This window comes from Meleagris gallopavo, chromosome Z (assembly GCF_905368555.1).
Source record: "Meleagris gallopavo chromosome Z, MGAL_WU_HG_1.1, whole genome shotgun sequence".
Classification (NCBI taxonomy): domain Eukaryota; kingdom Metazoa; phylum Chordata; class Aves; order Galliformes; family Phasianidae; genus Meleagris; species Meleagris gallopavo.
Genome location: NC_139435.1, coordinates 31,614,924 through 31,631,807, shown reverse-complemented (window position 1 = coordinate 31,631,807; position 16,884 = coordinate 31,614,924). Strand labels below are relative to the sequence as shown.

At 40.6% G+C, this 16,884-nt stretch overlaps 1 protein-coding gene across 9 annotated transcripts in view; it reads left to right on the top strand.

Annotated features, from left to right (window-relative positions):
* Positions 1-1,157: 1,157 nt before the first annotated feature.
* Positions 1,158-16,884, top strand: part of NFIB (nuclear factor I B) — a 176,914-nt gene continuing 161,187 nt past the window's right edge. For 4 of the 9 annotated variants that reach the window (XM_085213830.1, XM_085213829.1, XM_085213828.1 and 1 more), the window contains exons 1-2: positions 1,159-1,529; positions 7,539-8,070. In XM_085213830.1, coding sequence (XP_085069956.1) covers positions 1,500-1,529; positions 7,539-8,070 — 562 coding nt within the window. In that variant the 5' untranslated portion in view covers positions 1,159-1,499. Of the gene's footprint in view, positions 1,530-7,538; positions 8,071-16,884 lie in introns of all 9 variants that reach the window. The other 5 variants (XM_085213825.1, XM_085213823.1, XM_085213826.1 and 2 more) reach the window with 3 other exon arrangements.

Genomic DNA, 16,884 nt, shown 5'->3' with positions numbered 1-16,884 from the left:
GTTTGAGCATTTCCCTAATGAGGACAGGACGGGGTTAAAAAGTGACCATTTCATGGTTGACTTGAACCTGCCTCCTCTCCTTGATGTGTCGCCACGAAACGCCCGACGCGAACAAACTCGCACTTCGGGAGGGAGGGAGGCGGGCGGCGGTCTCTCCGGGGCCGGGGTGCCCCCGGTCCCGCAGCGCACCGCGGGGGCAACTGTGCGTTCCCCCCGCGGCCCTTTTTCCTTCTCCCTCACCCGCGCGGAGCCGCAGCTCCTGCGCAGCGCTCCCCGCGCTGCCCCCGGCCCGTCCCCGCGCCCCCGCGCCCCCGCGCCCCCGCGCCCCGCCCGCCGCCGGATCGCGCCCGGCGGGAGGAGGAAGAGAAACCTCCTGCAGATGGCAGCCCGCCCCCGGCCCCCGCCCCCCGCCGCAACTTTCTCCCGGCAGAGGAGAGGGAAAATGAGGGATGTTTGCTAAGCGCGCCGGGTTCTTCTGCGGCGTTCGGCGGTGATTAATAGGGAGGGCCGGGGAGGGGGGATCTGGTGAAGCTGGAATGTATGTGCAGGAGGAGGAGGAGGAGGAGTGTAAGCGATGATTGTGTAATTAAATAATTAAAAAAGAAATACTTAAGTCTCATTTGGGAAGAGAGCTGGAGCGGGGTCCGGGGGGTGTAACCGGCGAATTTTTCAACTTCCAAGTTCTGAGAGCCGAGAGAAAAGGGGAAAAGGGAGACGGCGCGAAGGCACACGGGGCGGGAGGGAGAGCGCTGGAGGGGACCGATCGCCTGCATTTCAGGAGATCGTTTTCATTACAGCGGGGAGCGGCCCCTCGGCGCGGCGCTCGGAGCGGCACGCAGCGCGCAGGCGGAGCCCCGAGCGGTACGGCCGTGCGGAGCCCCTCCGGACGCGGAGATCGCCCCGGACGCGGGGATCGCCCCGCACGCGTGGTCGCCGCCGCGCAAAGTTTCGCTGCCGTCGCTCCGCCGTCTTCCTGCTCTGCTCCGCGCTGTAACCTTGAACTTTCGAGAGCGTGGTGACAGTGCCGTAATAACCCGCCACCAAACTTCTTAAAAAAAAATATATATATATATATATATATAATAATAATAATAAAAAGCCAAACAACAACAAAAAAATCCTCCCGCCCACCTCCTCCCCCTCTCCCGCCCCCCCGCCCGAGTCCTTCCCCCCTCATCTGCAAAACAACCGCCGGCAGCCGCCGCCGCAGCAGCAGCAGCAGCAAAGCACGGCTCTGCGCGCTGACTACAAGAGGGTTAAAAGTGTAGATTGGATTTCACCCCGGGAAATCGAGCGCACGGAGTGAACTTGAATCTTTGGCTATTTAAGGAGGACTGGGGTTTGTTGTGGAGTTGTGGTGATTCAGGGCAGAGCCCCGTCCTGATTGATTTCATCTTCCTCGAGTCTCAGATGACTGTAAAATGAACAGATGAAATTATTCCTTTTTTGAGGCTTTTTCTTAGGGGCTCTCCGGGCAGCGCGTTTGCAAAAGCGAAGTCATGATGTATTCTCCAATCTGTCTCACTCAGGTATAGACGCATTTTGATTTATTTCATTTGTTTGCTCGTTTATTTATTTATTTTCACGCGTTTTCTGTATTTATGTGTGAGTTGCTCATGAGTCACTGTAGCACTTGTAACGGGCTAAGGCGCGATTGTGCCGCTCCTCGGACCCAAACTCCTCTCGCAGGAGGGATTCGGGGGATGGACTGCACAAGGCCATTGTTTTGGGGGGATCCGTTCAAAGTGTCACTCGCAGACAAATACTGTTAATTGCTGGAGCACAGCGAGTCAAAGGTTAACGGAAGGGAAATGAGCATAATTGCGCTAAAAAAGCGGGTTTGATAAGTATTGATTTGATTGGGATCAAGCGATCCGCGCTTTTTTCAGCTCTGCGGCGTGCGTGGAGCCTAATTAAAGGGTTTAAAAAGGAAAAGTGCTGTCTTTGACCAAAGGGAAAAAAACAATCTCAGCGCTCTGCGGTGCGAAGTATCCCCGCCTGATGCTTCAGGAGGTCCGCTGCCTGCAGCGGCCGAGCTCGGAGCGCGGGGCCGAGCGCGCTCCGGTCGCAGCGCACCGGGATCTCTCCCGCCCGGAGCCGCTCTCGGGACCGCTGCTCGGGCCGCGGCTGTCACCGGGGAGCGAGGGAGCTCCTAGAGCAGCTTCCAGCGCTGCCCGGTGCCGGCCCCGGGATCTGGGCGGCCGCGGGAGCCGCCGGCGGAGGGTCCTCGCGAGGCCGCGGAGCGCGCTCGGCACCGGCGCCGCAGGGGAAGCGAACGCCGCGGCCCCGGAGCGTTTTGCGAAGGGAAAACCCTATGTGCAGAGCCAGGGGACAGTTTTCAGAAGCCTTTGTGAAAGTCTGTCTGAGAAGGATGTGATGTAAACTGATGAAGTGATAACTGCTTGCTTCCACATTGGCGCGACAAATAGCTCAAGAAGAAGAAAACGTGCGAAAGTAACGTCTCGTGTGCGCCGTAATTAGGCGGCCAATAACGGGCTTATAGCTGCACGGTGAATAAATAAATACGATTTAAGTTATTCAACAATTAGAAAGCATTGTAATTCTAAAGGACTGAAGTATTCATAAATTGTGAATGGAGATGGAAACAATGATAAGGCTTATTCAGTGATTGGATATAGTCCTGTAGCTTTTTGGCTGACACATTTTTTATTGTTTATATTTTGTTTGGCATCTGAGCGTGATTGACTTAGATATGGATATTTTCAGAAAGCAAATGTGAGCTTCAGTGGAGCAAAGCTGGAAAAGAGTACTGCAGGAGTATTTCTCCTTCAAAAGAAAAAGTGCTGCGTGTAGGAAGCACGTTGTGTAGCAGATAGACGTACAGTTGCAGGTACATCAATAAATACTTACTTATGGTGGAATCTTCCATTAGTAGAAAATAATGGGCTATGTCCTGCAAAATCACTGTCAGGAAGCAAAATCTCGGCGCTGGAGTGTGTACCTCAGAGTACAACTTGAGGCAGCAGCTTTTGCACTGAGAGCACACACGTTTCCACCACCACCTCTCGCACAGCGCACAGCTCACGTTGCTCTTTTCTGCTCTCGTGACATTTTTTTCCCATATGCTTGCTTATTGGGCTCCTAGGTGCAGTAGATTTCTTCACTCTGCAGATCTCTATTAAAGTGCCATGCTTTGGCGTGTACAGAAACACAGCATTGCACTCTGCAGCCATAGGTATAAGGAAGCAGTTCCTGGCTCCCGCGTGTTAATAACTTCATGCTTTACATGTTAAAGTCATGCTGCAGCATCTGCCGTGCAGAAGCGGTTCACACGTAGAGGCACATGCATGCAGCAAAATCACAGCAGTTTGTTTTTAGTTTGGAATTCTTATCTGTCTGTTTAGAGCTAGGAGAGCATTTTTGAAATTATCTTTCTGTAAATTAAAAAAATAAAAAATAAAAAAAAATTGAGGTTACAGTGGAAAAGAGAATGCATGCTTTCCACAATTTTGAGTTGCAGCTGAGTTAAGAGAACATTGCTGGAATTGCTCTCTCTATTGTGTTTTCGATCTCGAAGGGTCTGCACAGATGCATGTTGTCTGTGGCAGTGCATGCTCAGAATAAAATATTTTGGTAGAAGTTCTAAACACAGGGCACCTGTTTGAAGCAGGCTGCCTGCACGAGGAGCACAACTCAATTTGTGCCAGTGCAGCACTGGAGCATCTTGTAAGCACAACTCTAAAAGCCAGAAGTGCAGTGTTAAGACAGACATTGGCAAATCAGATGTTGCCCACCAGTCTTTCAATATAAGTTTGGTGGCTGTAAAGTAACTTGAAGGAAGAAGGAAGGCTTAGCAAAAGAAATGTAATTTGGGGGGGGGGGGGGGATAGGGGTGTCTTTTTTCCTGTCCCCCCGTATGCGCCTTTCTCCCTGTTTTGGAATGAGTGTAAACTACGTTCATCCCTCTTGCTGAGGCATGATAGGATGCAGTTACCGCATGCCTTCAAGTGCCTGGGCTCTTGTGATATTTTTACCACAGTTTATTTTTATGTTATGGTGGTTCAGGAAACTCCGAATACGTTGTCTTTCTCTCTTCTCCTCAGAATATGCTCTTTCATTATGCACAAAGAAAATCTATGCGGGGAAATAGAGCGACTGAAATTTTTTGGTGTAAAATTTCTGGACTTCTGCCTTGTATACTTATTGCACGGACTCCAGTCCAAACTTGGGTGAACTGATATAAAGGTTGTCAAAGTGGAAAATGTGAGAATAGTACTTCACTTCCCCTTTACCTTTTCCAAAAAGAAAACCTGGCCTATCTATCATCATTACGCTACAATTAGACAACGGGCATTTTCCCTTTATTTACAAACTACATAGTTATCCTATAATAACTTCCATGTTAATTTAAGCGGTCAGTGCAGAATGGTTCACCTGAGCCATTGGATATGACATCTTACCTCCATAAATCACTTTATTGGAAGAGCAGCTATGGCACATGGGTAAGTGCCACATAAAAACCTTTTTTTTTTTCTTTTTTTTTTTTTCACCCAATATTGCCTGTACGAATATTAAGGTGAAAAAAAAAAATATATCTGTAGGTGGCTTTTTAGGAGGTTTAGTGGAGAAAGTGTGTGATTAATTGCAAATCTCCATTTAGGATCATTTTTATGGGCACTTCTTCTTGTCAAGTAATGTTTCATTTGGAAGGACTCCGGATGCACAATGAATCTCTCAAAGTTATCCGATAATATTGCGTTAGAATGAGATTTTCTTTGCTGTTTCTCCTTCACAATCTTTTGCATGTATCTATAGATTTAGGACTCCGTGATATTATAAAAGAAGAGCATCAATTCGGTTTTAAAAAGGTGTTTCTTTTTCTTACTTTTTTTTTTTTTTTTTTTTAATTCCTCAATCTTTGTAAAGGAAAACATTCAATCACCAGAAAGTGGAATTTAAAAACAAGAATTCTGTGTAATTTTCAGAGATGTGAAATGCTATTGGCTATTGCTGGTAATAGTATGTGAAGTACCTGAAGATGAAGCCGTTCTGGAAGAGTTTGCCATGTTCTCCTTAAAAATGAAAACTGGGTCTGCAGTATTCTATCAGCGCAGAACTTGCACATTAATTTCATTGCCATTTTAAGTTATAGTGCTGAAATCTGTTTCAGACATAATTACTGTATTGGGGCAAAAAAATAATTCCTCCCACAGCTCCTCAGCCCCCTGCCTTTCTCCTTGACCCACCTTTAACCTCAGATGTCACCATTTTCAAGATCTGTAGGAAATCTGCTTTATTTAGTCTAAAACTAATTGCAAAGATTTAGCACCACACAGCCTTCCTGCTTATGCTAAGTTAGAATTTTAATAGCATTTTATTTAAATGTTTTAAGATGGCTTTTGTAGATGAAAAAATAAACTTTCTCTGGTAGTTAGAAGAGAGGGAAAAAAGCATGGCACTGGAAAGCGCATGAAGCCTTATCATGGGCTGTGGTTACTTAGAGCAGTATTGCCTTCCCACACAAAGAACAGATTGTGGTTTAACTCTTTCCACGGCCTAGTTTTATGTGCCAGCATAGTATCAGAATTGTTCAGATCTCCGCTGGAAACTGCTAGCCAGTTTAATTATTGCCTTTGTGGCTCTTTGTCAAGCATGGTACTTAGTGCAGTCGTTTATGCCCTAACTATCTCTTGATATTGCATCTCTGCTTTTCTTTTTTTTTTTTTTTTTTTTTTCCTCCTTTCTCTGTTAAGGTAATGTGGGCATAGGTAAACTGCTCGCAACTTTTGTGCTGTTTTCAGTTTGCTTTGGGGGCGGTGAGGGGAGAGAGGTAAGCAGCTCTAGTAGGTTTTTATGCCATTCAGGAAATTTTGAACTTTGAAATTTGAAGATTTAAATGCTGAATTCTTGGCCCGGAGCTCCCACAATGGCAGTCTGAACTCTGTATAATTGAGACCATTAGTTATACTTTCATCATTTTTACCTAATGAAGTTAATCAGCCTTCTGATTAAGCATAATTCATTCTCTGTCTAGCAGTGTAGCTAAAATATTAGATAGTTAATTGTATTCTTGAATATAATTGTATAAGAAAAGATTTGGGTTTAGTTTGATTGCACCGTGCAGCTCAGTGTGATGAGCGATCTGCTTGGTATTTAAAACTAAATATGCCGGCACACAGAAAGGGAGATATCTCCCCTAAGGTCTCCCTTGCAAACAAAAATGCAGCAGCGCTTGATAAGCAGATTGCGCTGTTTTGAACATCGGTTTTGCTCACAGAAGGGCTATTCGTTTTTGGAAAAAGCCTATTTAGATATGAACATGGGTGTGTAGGATGGTTCTTCAAGCAGACAAGATGAATTAATTTATTTGCTATAGGATGTGCTTGTAGATGACAACCAAGCATTACCTCCTTAACGCAATACATATTGCTGTCAGGCAGAAGATAAGAACTTCAGGTGAAGCCAGATGACAGGAAGGGATATTTTGGAACTGTAAATAAATTGCACGGATTTCACAAAGGCAGCATTTGACCAGCGGTGTACTCGAAATGTCACTCTGCCACAGCATGCAGAAACACAAAGAATGCAAAGTTTGTGCCAAGTTGCCATTTTTCATTGTACACCTCAGATTGATTTTTAAGGGGTTTAGAATAATTGCCACACTCATGTGATCGGTTAACAAATTAACTGACTCTGTGGGGCTTCAAAACCCGTAGTGAAGCTGCCAGGAGAAAATTAATGTAATTTTTATTCTCGACTTCATAAACTTTTATTTTACAAAGTTTGGGGGTGGTGGGAGGGAAGCCCGAAGAGTTGAAAGTACAGAAGCTTCTGTGCAGGGTTTGTGTATTGCATGCTGTGCCTTTTCCCCACTTTCCCTTACTGTATACTGGTTTCTCTAGTTACCACCGCTGGAATGGTGCCGTTTCAGTGCTGGAATGTTGGACGTTTGATAAGAAAATGGATCAAGTTTAATGGCGCATGCTCTTTGTGCCACCAGCAGGCTCTTGCTGAGAGCATGCTCCAAAAGCGGGAACTGTGTGGCATTACACTGAGCATGTATATGCTTTGTGTTTCTGTGCCACAGAGAAGAGAAATGAACTGTGGCATTCACTTCAGCGTTCTGAACATTTCTGCTCAGATTTTTTAGAACCGTATAGTGTCCTCTTTGTGCAATGGTACTTTTCTTGATGCTTGTCGTTCACTCAGATATTTAAATGTTCGGAACAAAACATCTTGATAGCATCTCTTTTCAGTGATATAGTCTCTACAGCGATGTAGGATGAAGTGGGGGAGGCATACAGAATAAAACCTTCAGATGCTTCTCTCAAAGAGTGAAATATGGGAAAATGTGATTTTCCATATAATTTTGTTTGTTGTCTGACAGCGATGGTAATCACATCAAAGGTGTTATGCAGAAATTTGTGTAAATTTTAAGCAAATATTGAATGTTTATTCTCTTTGTCTTGGATTTCGCTTTAAGATTTTGAGAAATCTTTATTGATGCTGCTTTGATTATGACAGTTTACTGACTTTTCTTCTTCTCTCCTTTCTTTCCCCTCCACTTCCCTCTGCAGGATGAATTTCACCCGTTCATTGAGGCACTTCTTCCGCATGTCCGTGCAATTGCCTATACTTGGTTCAACCTTCAGGCTCGAAAGCGCAAGTACTTCAAAAAACATGAGAAACGAATGTCAAAGGATGAGGAAAGAGCAGTCAAGGATGAGCTACTAAGCGAAAAGCCCGAAATTAAACAGAAGTGGGCATCCAGGCTCCTCGCCAAGCTGCGCAAAGATATTCGCCAAGAGTTCCGGGAGGATTTTGTGCTCACGGTGACTGGGAAGAAGCACCCGTGCTGTGTATTGTCCAATCCTGACCAGAAGGGTAAGATTAGGAGGATCGACTGCCTGAGACAGGCTGACAAAGTCTGGCGTCTGGATCTAGTCATGGTGATCCTGTTCAAAGGCATCCCCTTGGAAAGTACGGATGGAGAGCGGCTCATGAAATCCCCACATTGCACAAATCCAGCACTTTGCGTCCAGCCACACCACATAACAGTATCCGTCAAGGAGCTTGATTTGTTTTTGGCATACTACGTGCAGGAGCAAGGTAGGAAGCAGATTGTCGTGTTTCTGTGTTAGTATGTCAAACTCAGATTCCAAGCAGCCCTGTTTCCCTCATGGGCTCTCTTCCAGTGAAACATTATTCTGTGGTCTCCATACATAACGTGGGTACATATCCATATATAAATCGGCATGTATACGTATGTACACACAGACACACTCACTCCTACAGACCTGTACAAATTACGTGTACGTTTAGCATATGTTTCTTGCTCTCTTTCAAGAGAGAGCAGAATGTCTCAAGGTAGCTCTTCAGTTCCTTTCTTTTTTTTTTTTTTTTCCTGTTCAAAATCTGACTCTCTCTCTGTATGTAAATATATATACATTTTCCCAGTTATGACTTCAGTAAATGTTATTCTTAATTTTTTTTTTTTCTTTTCTTCCCTGCAGTACTGTTAGTACAGATGCAGGCAATGCTGTAGCACAATCATGATAAATAGTACAAATACTTACTCTTGTTTTTTTCAGTTTCAAATAACCAAGAATTCATCCTTAAATTGATAAAGCTATTGAAACTTTGAGAGCAATTGTAAACATTCTTAAAATAAAATGTAAAAAAATGCTGGTTAGCAAATACTAAATAGGCAAAATTACAGCATATATATTTAACGTTTTATTCATATTTGACATTGCTAGCTCATGTTCCCTACCAGAGTTTTGAAACAAAGATCCAGGTTGTAATATTAAAAGAGAAATTTCCTCTAAAATTTTATTTTCGTAATTACAGTAGTGTGCTTACTTTTATATGGAAGATTGCAGAAAAGCTTATTTACCTGTTATTTATTTATTTAATTTATGAAATTAAGGTAAAATCTATTATTCTGTTAATCACGTATGAGGGAGAAACTTGCTAGTCATTACTTATTCAGATAAAAAATATTTGTAAGCAGGTGCCCCCCAGAATTGAAAATGGCTATAAGTTGATAAAGGATTTTCTCTGATACTAAGCCTTCTGAAAAGCACTTTCTCTTTGTGGGATAATTTTGGTTCTTTTCAGTGATCGTATCATCCTCTAGCCATCATTGTATTGCTGAGTGATAAGTAGCAATGATACATTTGTTTCTTAGCTGCAGATCTAAACCAAGGAAAGTTTGACCAGCTGCAGATGGCAGGACATTTCATGGCTTGGCCTGGTAGTAGGCAGAAATGGCTCGCAGAAGGGCAGATGGCAGTCTGTTATCTGATGCCCCATACGTAACTACAGATCTAACTGGAAAAGAAACTGAATAGATTTTATTAGTAACAGAGGAGTAGAGTTACATGTCTTCATTGAGCAGGTATACTTGTGGTTTAAATGAGTCGATACACAACAACTTTTTTATTTTCAATGAATTGTTCTCGTAGAAGTTTAGTCACCCAAGTATTGCATCGTGTTTACGTGAATGTATAAATAGGGATCAATTTTTTTAAAAAAATATTTGTCATGGAAATCTGTGTATCTTTTCTTCTCTTGCCGTTCGTATTTTATATATTTATTTTTTCTCCACAGCAGTCGACAATTTACTCGAATATCTTGCAGTGACTTTAAGCAGCAGAACAGTCTTGTAAACATGAACCTTTTCTATGAAAGCACTAAACTTAACAGTTTAATTACAAACACTTTTTATCTTCAAACCTCTTTTGTGAAGAAAATTTGAATGATAGATTGAATGCATATATTGCAGGACCTAACTTACTGATTAATTCTAATGGATTTACCTGCCTGTAAAAGTCAAAAGTACAAAGGCAGGCAAAATAGCTTAAGTAGCTCTTGAACCAAAGAGGCTGGGGTCATGGTACTCCTACACTCTTGATTTTAAGTTGTTGGAAGACATAGCTTGAAATCGGAGAAGGAATTGCAGAACATAGCTGATTTTATTGATTTAAGCAAATAGAGAATATTAGTTTATTCAAAAGATTTGCCTTAACAGAAATGAGAAAGATAAGCGTGGTGTAATATTGTAACTTCAAAGGTTACAAGAAGCCACTCTGCGAATATACTGAAGATGAAACAAAGATAATTTCTTTGTACCAAGCTACCCTTAGCAGAAGCCTTTGTTTATTGCAAACATGTATTTTGTATCTCTCGTGCTGCTTCACAGTTAAACTTCTGCTAACATCTGTTTGCTCTCTTCTTGAAGAAGTTGTATTAAGTTATCTTTGTGTATTTTTTCCCCATTTTGCCACTTTGATTCTCTGTCCTCAGTGAATGCAGGTTAATTGGACTTTGCAGTGTACTTGATAGAGAGCATCACACTTGAAAAAGATATGCATGAAGTAAACCAAAATGCTGCATTTTACACATGCTGTTTTGCTCTGTATTTCTCTTTTAGAATACTAAAATCCGCCTAGTAGTATCATATAAAAACTAAGCAGAGAAATTGAAACAAATGACTGAACGAAATACGAAGAAGGAATTAACGCACAAAATGAAGAAAGGGGCCAAATAGTGTGTTTTTTGTTGCTTTATAAAAGAAGATTAGAGGAAAAAGGAGGAGGAAGGATAGTTCGAGTGCCAGTGATGGTTGCCAGTGGCACCAGGATTGGCATCAGACCTTCTTTGTTTAGCCTAGGATGCCTGTGATTTGTTGGTTGGCATCCGCATTGCAGTGCAGAGTAATGTTACAATATATTGACAATTTCCAGATCTAGAAGTGTCAGTAATCCTTTCAGTTCTTAATGACTACTTCCATGTCTGCCTTGAAGTAAGAAATAAGGATTTAAGCACTAACCTATCAAGTTTTGTCGTTGACCAACTTTATTTGGTTCTCCTTTTCGCCACCTCTGTCAGAATTCAGCATCTTTTTCTCCCTATTCCCTTTCTACGGCCCTCTTGTGCTTTAGGATCTTAAAAAAAAAAAAAAAAAAAAAAAGGCTTGACATAGGTTACAGAGCTGCTCCTTTGACTGAAATGAAGGAAGAAAATTGGAAGGACACAGTAATCAATGTTTAGTGTCAAAATAATTTTTGTTCATAATACACTTCTACAGGGCTCTGCTTCTGCATCAGTTCCCTGTCTACTCCCCCTGAGTTTTTAAAGAGTCTAAACCTTGAAAATGTCATGGGTATTGTTTCTAATGATAAAAATGATTTTTTTTTGTTACTTTCTCTTTTCTTTCACGCTTTCATTCTTTCTCTTTTTATCTGGCATCACAGATTGTCTGTCTTTTGGTATGAAATGCATCTGAGTCCAAAAAATCATTTGATGATATTTGACTCAATCAGTGCAGCGCTTACGCTGCATTCCCGTTGCTACAAGAACCGCCATTTTGTTTGTCAAGTGCCAGGAGAGGAGGAAAAAAAAAAAAAAAAAAGGCAGACAATGTGCTTGATGCCAATAATGGTTGCCAGTGGCACCGAGGTTGGCATCAGACCCTCTTTGTCTAGTTGCTGAATGCCTTTGATTCGTTGGTTGGCATCCGCATTGCAGTGGGCACATTGGAAAGTTTTTGACAATCAGTGAATGAAAGCTGCAGTACTTGTTTGCTGCAACAGAACCCAGATAATGTAAATCCCTTCTTCTGAGAGATGTTTTGCTTAGACTTACAATGGCTGATAAAAAAAAAAAAAAATCGCACCGCTCTTTTTAAAAAATATAAAATATCTACAGCAATGGATATTTCATCTGCAGAATTCCTGATCCTCATGTTGTCTCTGCTGTTTTTCTTCCTGGCAGCATAAATAAAATGCAAAGCATTTTAGCAGAAAATGAATGAAGCATAATAGGCATGAGAAATACTTTGGGAGTATAAAGGACTTAAGCAACGGTAAATGTAAATGGTAAACATTTTAAAGTGTTTTAGTGCGTGTGCCTCTCAGAGCATATCTCTCAGATCAGTCATGTTGCTGTTTACACTCTCCTTTGTGCTTGTGCAAGACTGATATAACTGAGGGAGCCTGCATCCCCAGCTGTTAATAAAATCTGAAGTTGAGGGGAGGATCTTTTAAACTATCCAAGAATGAGAGCAGAAAATAGATGCAGATGTCCTACGTCTGGTACTGCTCAGGCACTCCTGATTTAAGTTCTTTACACATCAAGATGTTGCTGTTCCAGCTGCAGGATTTCTGCTACCAGCAATTTGGTGAAAAGACTAAATCATTTGTGCTGGAAGTTTCCTAGATAGCATTAATATTGCTTTCCGGTTAACTGCTATTATCTCATTAATTAATAAGGAGGATTAGCAAGCCCTTCCCAAAGGGCCGCGCAGAAGGAAGCCTGGCCTATGCAAGCCCCGTGATCACCAGGCTGTGTCCTGCGTCTCTGGAGGTCGTGGGAGAAAGGAAGGGGAGAGAAAAACGTCAAGAGGGGGAGAGGGCGGGAGAGGCCAGCTCCCTGCAGGTCGGCAGGGGGGAGCTTTGCTTTGCGGACTCGTCTGCCCAGCACCTGGGGAGACCCAAGGAGCAGGTTGGCAGGCTGCACACCAGACGGCTGCCGCAGGCTGCCTGGGGCCCATCCGGAGCGTGGGCGTTCCTTTGCTGCACCTGTGTGCATCCGGAGCTGTTTCCAGCCCAGCCAAGCGCTGAGGGGTCAGCGATCCCTTGCTGAGCTGGGATGCTGACTTTTCTCTTTGGCAGAGTCGGTAGCAGGGATGTTTTGTCTCGCTTTGGACAGTGTGTTCTACTTTCAGGAGGGATTCTTCATAGCTCAGAGGCGATGCCTCTGAACTGCAAGAATGGTCCAGTGGCCTCCCAGCAGGTCAGTGGCGTAGTCCCGTTATCAGGCTTCTTGCATTTTGTGACTTCCTTTTCATGGGAAGCTCGGTTTTTTGAATAAGTCTGTGCAGTCATTCTTATGTTATGCATCCAGTTTAGCTTTAGTAAACACATCACATTGAGAATGTAGCAATATAATAAAAGTATTTTTTTCTATTTTAAAATGGCATTTTTTGTTAGTGTTCTCTGTTTGCCTTGACCACAAGAAATTCCACTTGAAATTACACCCTGAACTTTGTTTAAGCGATATCCTCTTTGTATAATGTGTGTAACCTTCATGTGTCCAAATGCAGCAACACCCTGAAAGAATTTGGATGTGGGTTTGTGTTTCTTGATTGCACTGATGCTTCCACACACAATTAATAAAACAAAAAAAAAATAGGCCTAGAATAATCAATCAATTCTCTGAATTGCTAATTGTTCCTACATCCTTTAACTTATTTCCTTCTTAGTGCCTTATAGTTATATAGGAAGAAACGGTTGAACATTTTACCTGTTTTCCAGAAGGATATCTCAAAGCACAGGGCGATTTGTTAGAGTTTACACAGCAAATAGTTAATTCCACTGAGAACAACAGGAAATATAGATTATTACTGCCTTTACCCTATAGGTTTCTATATGCTCTTGCAGCCTATTTCTTTGACGCTGAAATGGCATGCTTATCCCTTGCATTAAATATCAATTTTTAATCAGAAGTAGAGGTAAGAGTTTGTATTTTATTTGCTCTCATGTAGGAGGAGCTTGTTGTGGTTTGAGAATCTAATAGGAAATAATGAACATTTTAAAAACATTGGATTACTTTGAGCAATTAGAGTTTATTCAGGCATGCAAAAAATGTAATTTTAAAACACTCCTTGTGTCAACTGAAAAGGATGCCTCATTGATTTATTTTCTAGTTTTCTGATGTGAGACGTGGGATGATTACTTTGTTGACTATCTCAAATGTGCTGAAAATCACAGACAGAGAAGACATTTATCATTTAAAAATGGAAGTTAATTTCTCGTATATATGGGCATAATAATGTTTCTCAATTGATGATTATTGATATTTTGTGCATGAAGTCATGGGAAATTTAAACACTTGAAAAACTCACCTGCCATTCGCATAGTAAAACTGAAAAATCCCAAATGTCTATTTTTCTCTTTTCAAATTCAAGTTTTATAAGTAATACGACAGATTCATGAGAAAGAAAAGGGAATTCTTAATACTGGAATCAGAAATGAAATATATATATGTATATCTATATGTCTTTTGTTTTTTACTTGTTCAGTTTTTTCCTGCTTGATACACCAGGGAGGTCATTTTCACAGGGTTAAATGACATAATTGTGTTGAAGACAAAGGAAGCTTATGGTTAAATAAATTTTGTGCAACTAGTTGAAAATTTAGAAGTCAGCATTAATTTATGAATTACATTTAGATCAGCAGCAAGAAGTTATAAAGTAAAGAAAAGAATAGAAATGAAAACAGAAAATTCTTGCTTCACGATAGTTTTAGACAGAAGAACAATACTGGGAACAAATAAAATGCTTCTAAACTATAAATAAGGTCACTAATTCGTGAAGGAAATACTTCACTTAACAGCAGAGATCTATGTTTTAAATTTCTTAATTTTTATGCATATTGAATTCGTTGTAGCTGTAAAAACTTTATAAAATAATTGAACAGTAATACCACTGCATGTTGGATTCTGAAGTTTATTGCACCAGTCTGCTGTCAAGCCAACATCTTTTTCCAGCTTTCCCTTCTCCCTGGCTTTTCCTTCTCCCCCCTTTCCCTGCTTTTAGTGAAGGAGCAGTGTAGAAAGCTGGAGGAATGGTGGCTGGCTGGAGCTTTGGTCTTTGGAGCTGCGCACTTCAATGCCAAGCTGAATAATCTAGCAACTTTCCTAAGGAGTTATGATCCAGTCCCAGCAGGATGGTGGATGCTGCTTTGCTGCAATCACTCGAATGGGATTATCTCAGGATCAAGTTAAAGGGCTAACTGAACTGAACAGAGTCATTACTTCCATTCTGGGTTGGAGAAGAAACCCCTTGTCTGCAAACACATTTCAGATGCTTAGTGAATGCGAAAAGGAAGATGCCGTTCTTTTTGGAGAGGCTACATGATTTTCCTCCGTTTTTCTCTTTTTTTAATATTTATTTATTTATTTATTTATTTTTCTATCACTAGAAATTTCAAGAAGCACCTGCGAAAACCTAGCTCTGAGCAATGAGGGTTGGATTAAAAGCGATTTGAAAGTCTCAGAAGCTAGTAATGGGAAAGTAAATCATAGATTATTAGCTTTGTCCAAGAGAAGAGAAAATTGATTTGGTTATATATATTCTAGTGTCCGAGAGCAGTGAGTTATGTGTGACGTTGGGAACATTCCTCTCGCACAGCTGTTAATCTTTTTTTTTTTTTCCCCCCACCACATTTTAATTTATAAAAAGATTAGTTTCCTTCTCTCTTCTCCACCCTTCTTTCCTTTTTTATGTGCTCTTTTCTTTCTTTCTTTCTTTCTTTCTTTCTTTCTTTCTTTCTTTCTTTCTTTCTTTCTTTCTTCTTTCTTCTTTCTTTCTTTCTTTCTTTCTTTCTTTCTTTCTTTCTTTCTTTCTTTCTTTCTTTCTTTCTTTCTTTCTTTCTTTCTTTCTTTCTTTCTTTCTTTCTTTCTTCTTTCTTTCTTTCTTTCTTTCTTCTTTCTTCCTTCTTCTTCTTTCTTCCTTTCTTCCTTTCTTCCTTTCTTCCTTTCTTCCTTTCTCTTTCTCTCCTCTCTTCTTCCTTCCTTCCTTCCTTCCTTCCTTCCTTCCTTCCTTCCTTCCTTCCTTCCTTCCTTCCTTCCTTCCTCCCTTCCTTTCTCTTTCTTCTTCTTTTCTTTTCTTTTCTTTTCTTTTCTTTTCTTTTCTTTTCTTTTCTTTTCTTTTCTTTTCTTTTCTTTTCTTTTCTTTTCTTTTCTTTTCTTTTCTTTTCTTTTCTTTTCTTTTCTTTTCTTTTCTTTTCTTTTCTTTTCTTTTCTTTTTCTTTTCTTTTTCCCACCCGAATATATTTCTTTAGCTATTTCTTCGGTGCTTCATTATTGGTGTGTGACTTTTGTTCTAGCTTTTTTCACAGTTAGTGGGAAATAGGCACTTCAGACACGGCTTTTGTGGGAGATTCTGTCTCTGAAAGAGGTAGAAGTCTGGAGTATGTTTAGCAAAAATAACATTTTGGACCATTTTAGCCAGCCTGATTATTGCAGCTCTTTCCTGCATGCCCCAAGACTCCTATGTCACATCCTTCTTTTACCTTGTACTCCATCTCATATAAAAAAAAAAATTACTTAAAATTGTCCAGACATTGGGATCTTTTTAATTTTGTGTCCCTCCTAACTACTTATGGTATTTGGGATATTTAAAAATATTCATTTTTTAAACCTTAAGAAATAGAATTGAAATTAGAAGAAATGACTGTGATACCTCTGAGCAAAGAATAGCGCAAAACTGACCATCAAGCTCTTCCCTTAGAGAAACCTTGGGTGTTTTAACAGTAACTATATATCCAGAGCAAGAGGAAATTTACATTTTTCAGTGCCCCTCAGTTTTACAAAAGTGTCTTCACTAAAAGCATTTCTGTGGCTTGAAGAAGACTTCTAATTGTTTCCTCTCTGAAAAATATGTGCTGAAACGAAACAAAGTCGTTCCCCTTTTCTCCTTTGGAGACAGCAAAGTCAGCTAGTGAACAACTAGTAAACTCTTCGAGAAACTCAATGTGTTTGTTGAGCAATTAAAAATAAAATTAAAAAAAAAAAAGGATTATTTTTCTTATATTGGACAACAGAAAATATGTGTACAAGTAAATATATTCCATATTATTTGAAGATATTGGACAATTGAGAATTTTATATATTTAATTATTGACAATACTGCTTAAATATTTGCCTTCTCAGTCTTCAAGATACATTAAACTGAAATGCTATACAGAATTTCATAAAGGATAAAAAAAAAAAAGTTTATTATGACAGATATATGTTAAATCTAGCATTGCAATTTACTTTTTAGTCAGTCATACTGCCATATTCAGAAAACATTTCCCAATAAGATGACACAGAGTCTATATTTTTTCTTTTTTTTCTTTCTTTTTTTTTTTAATG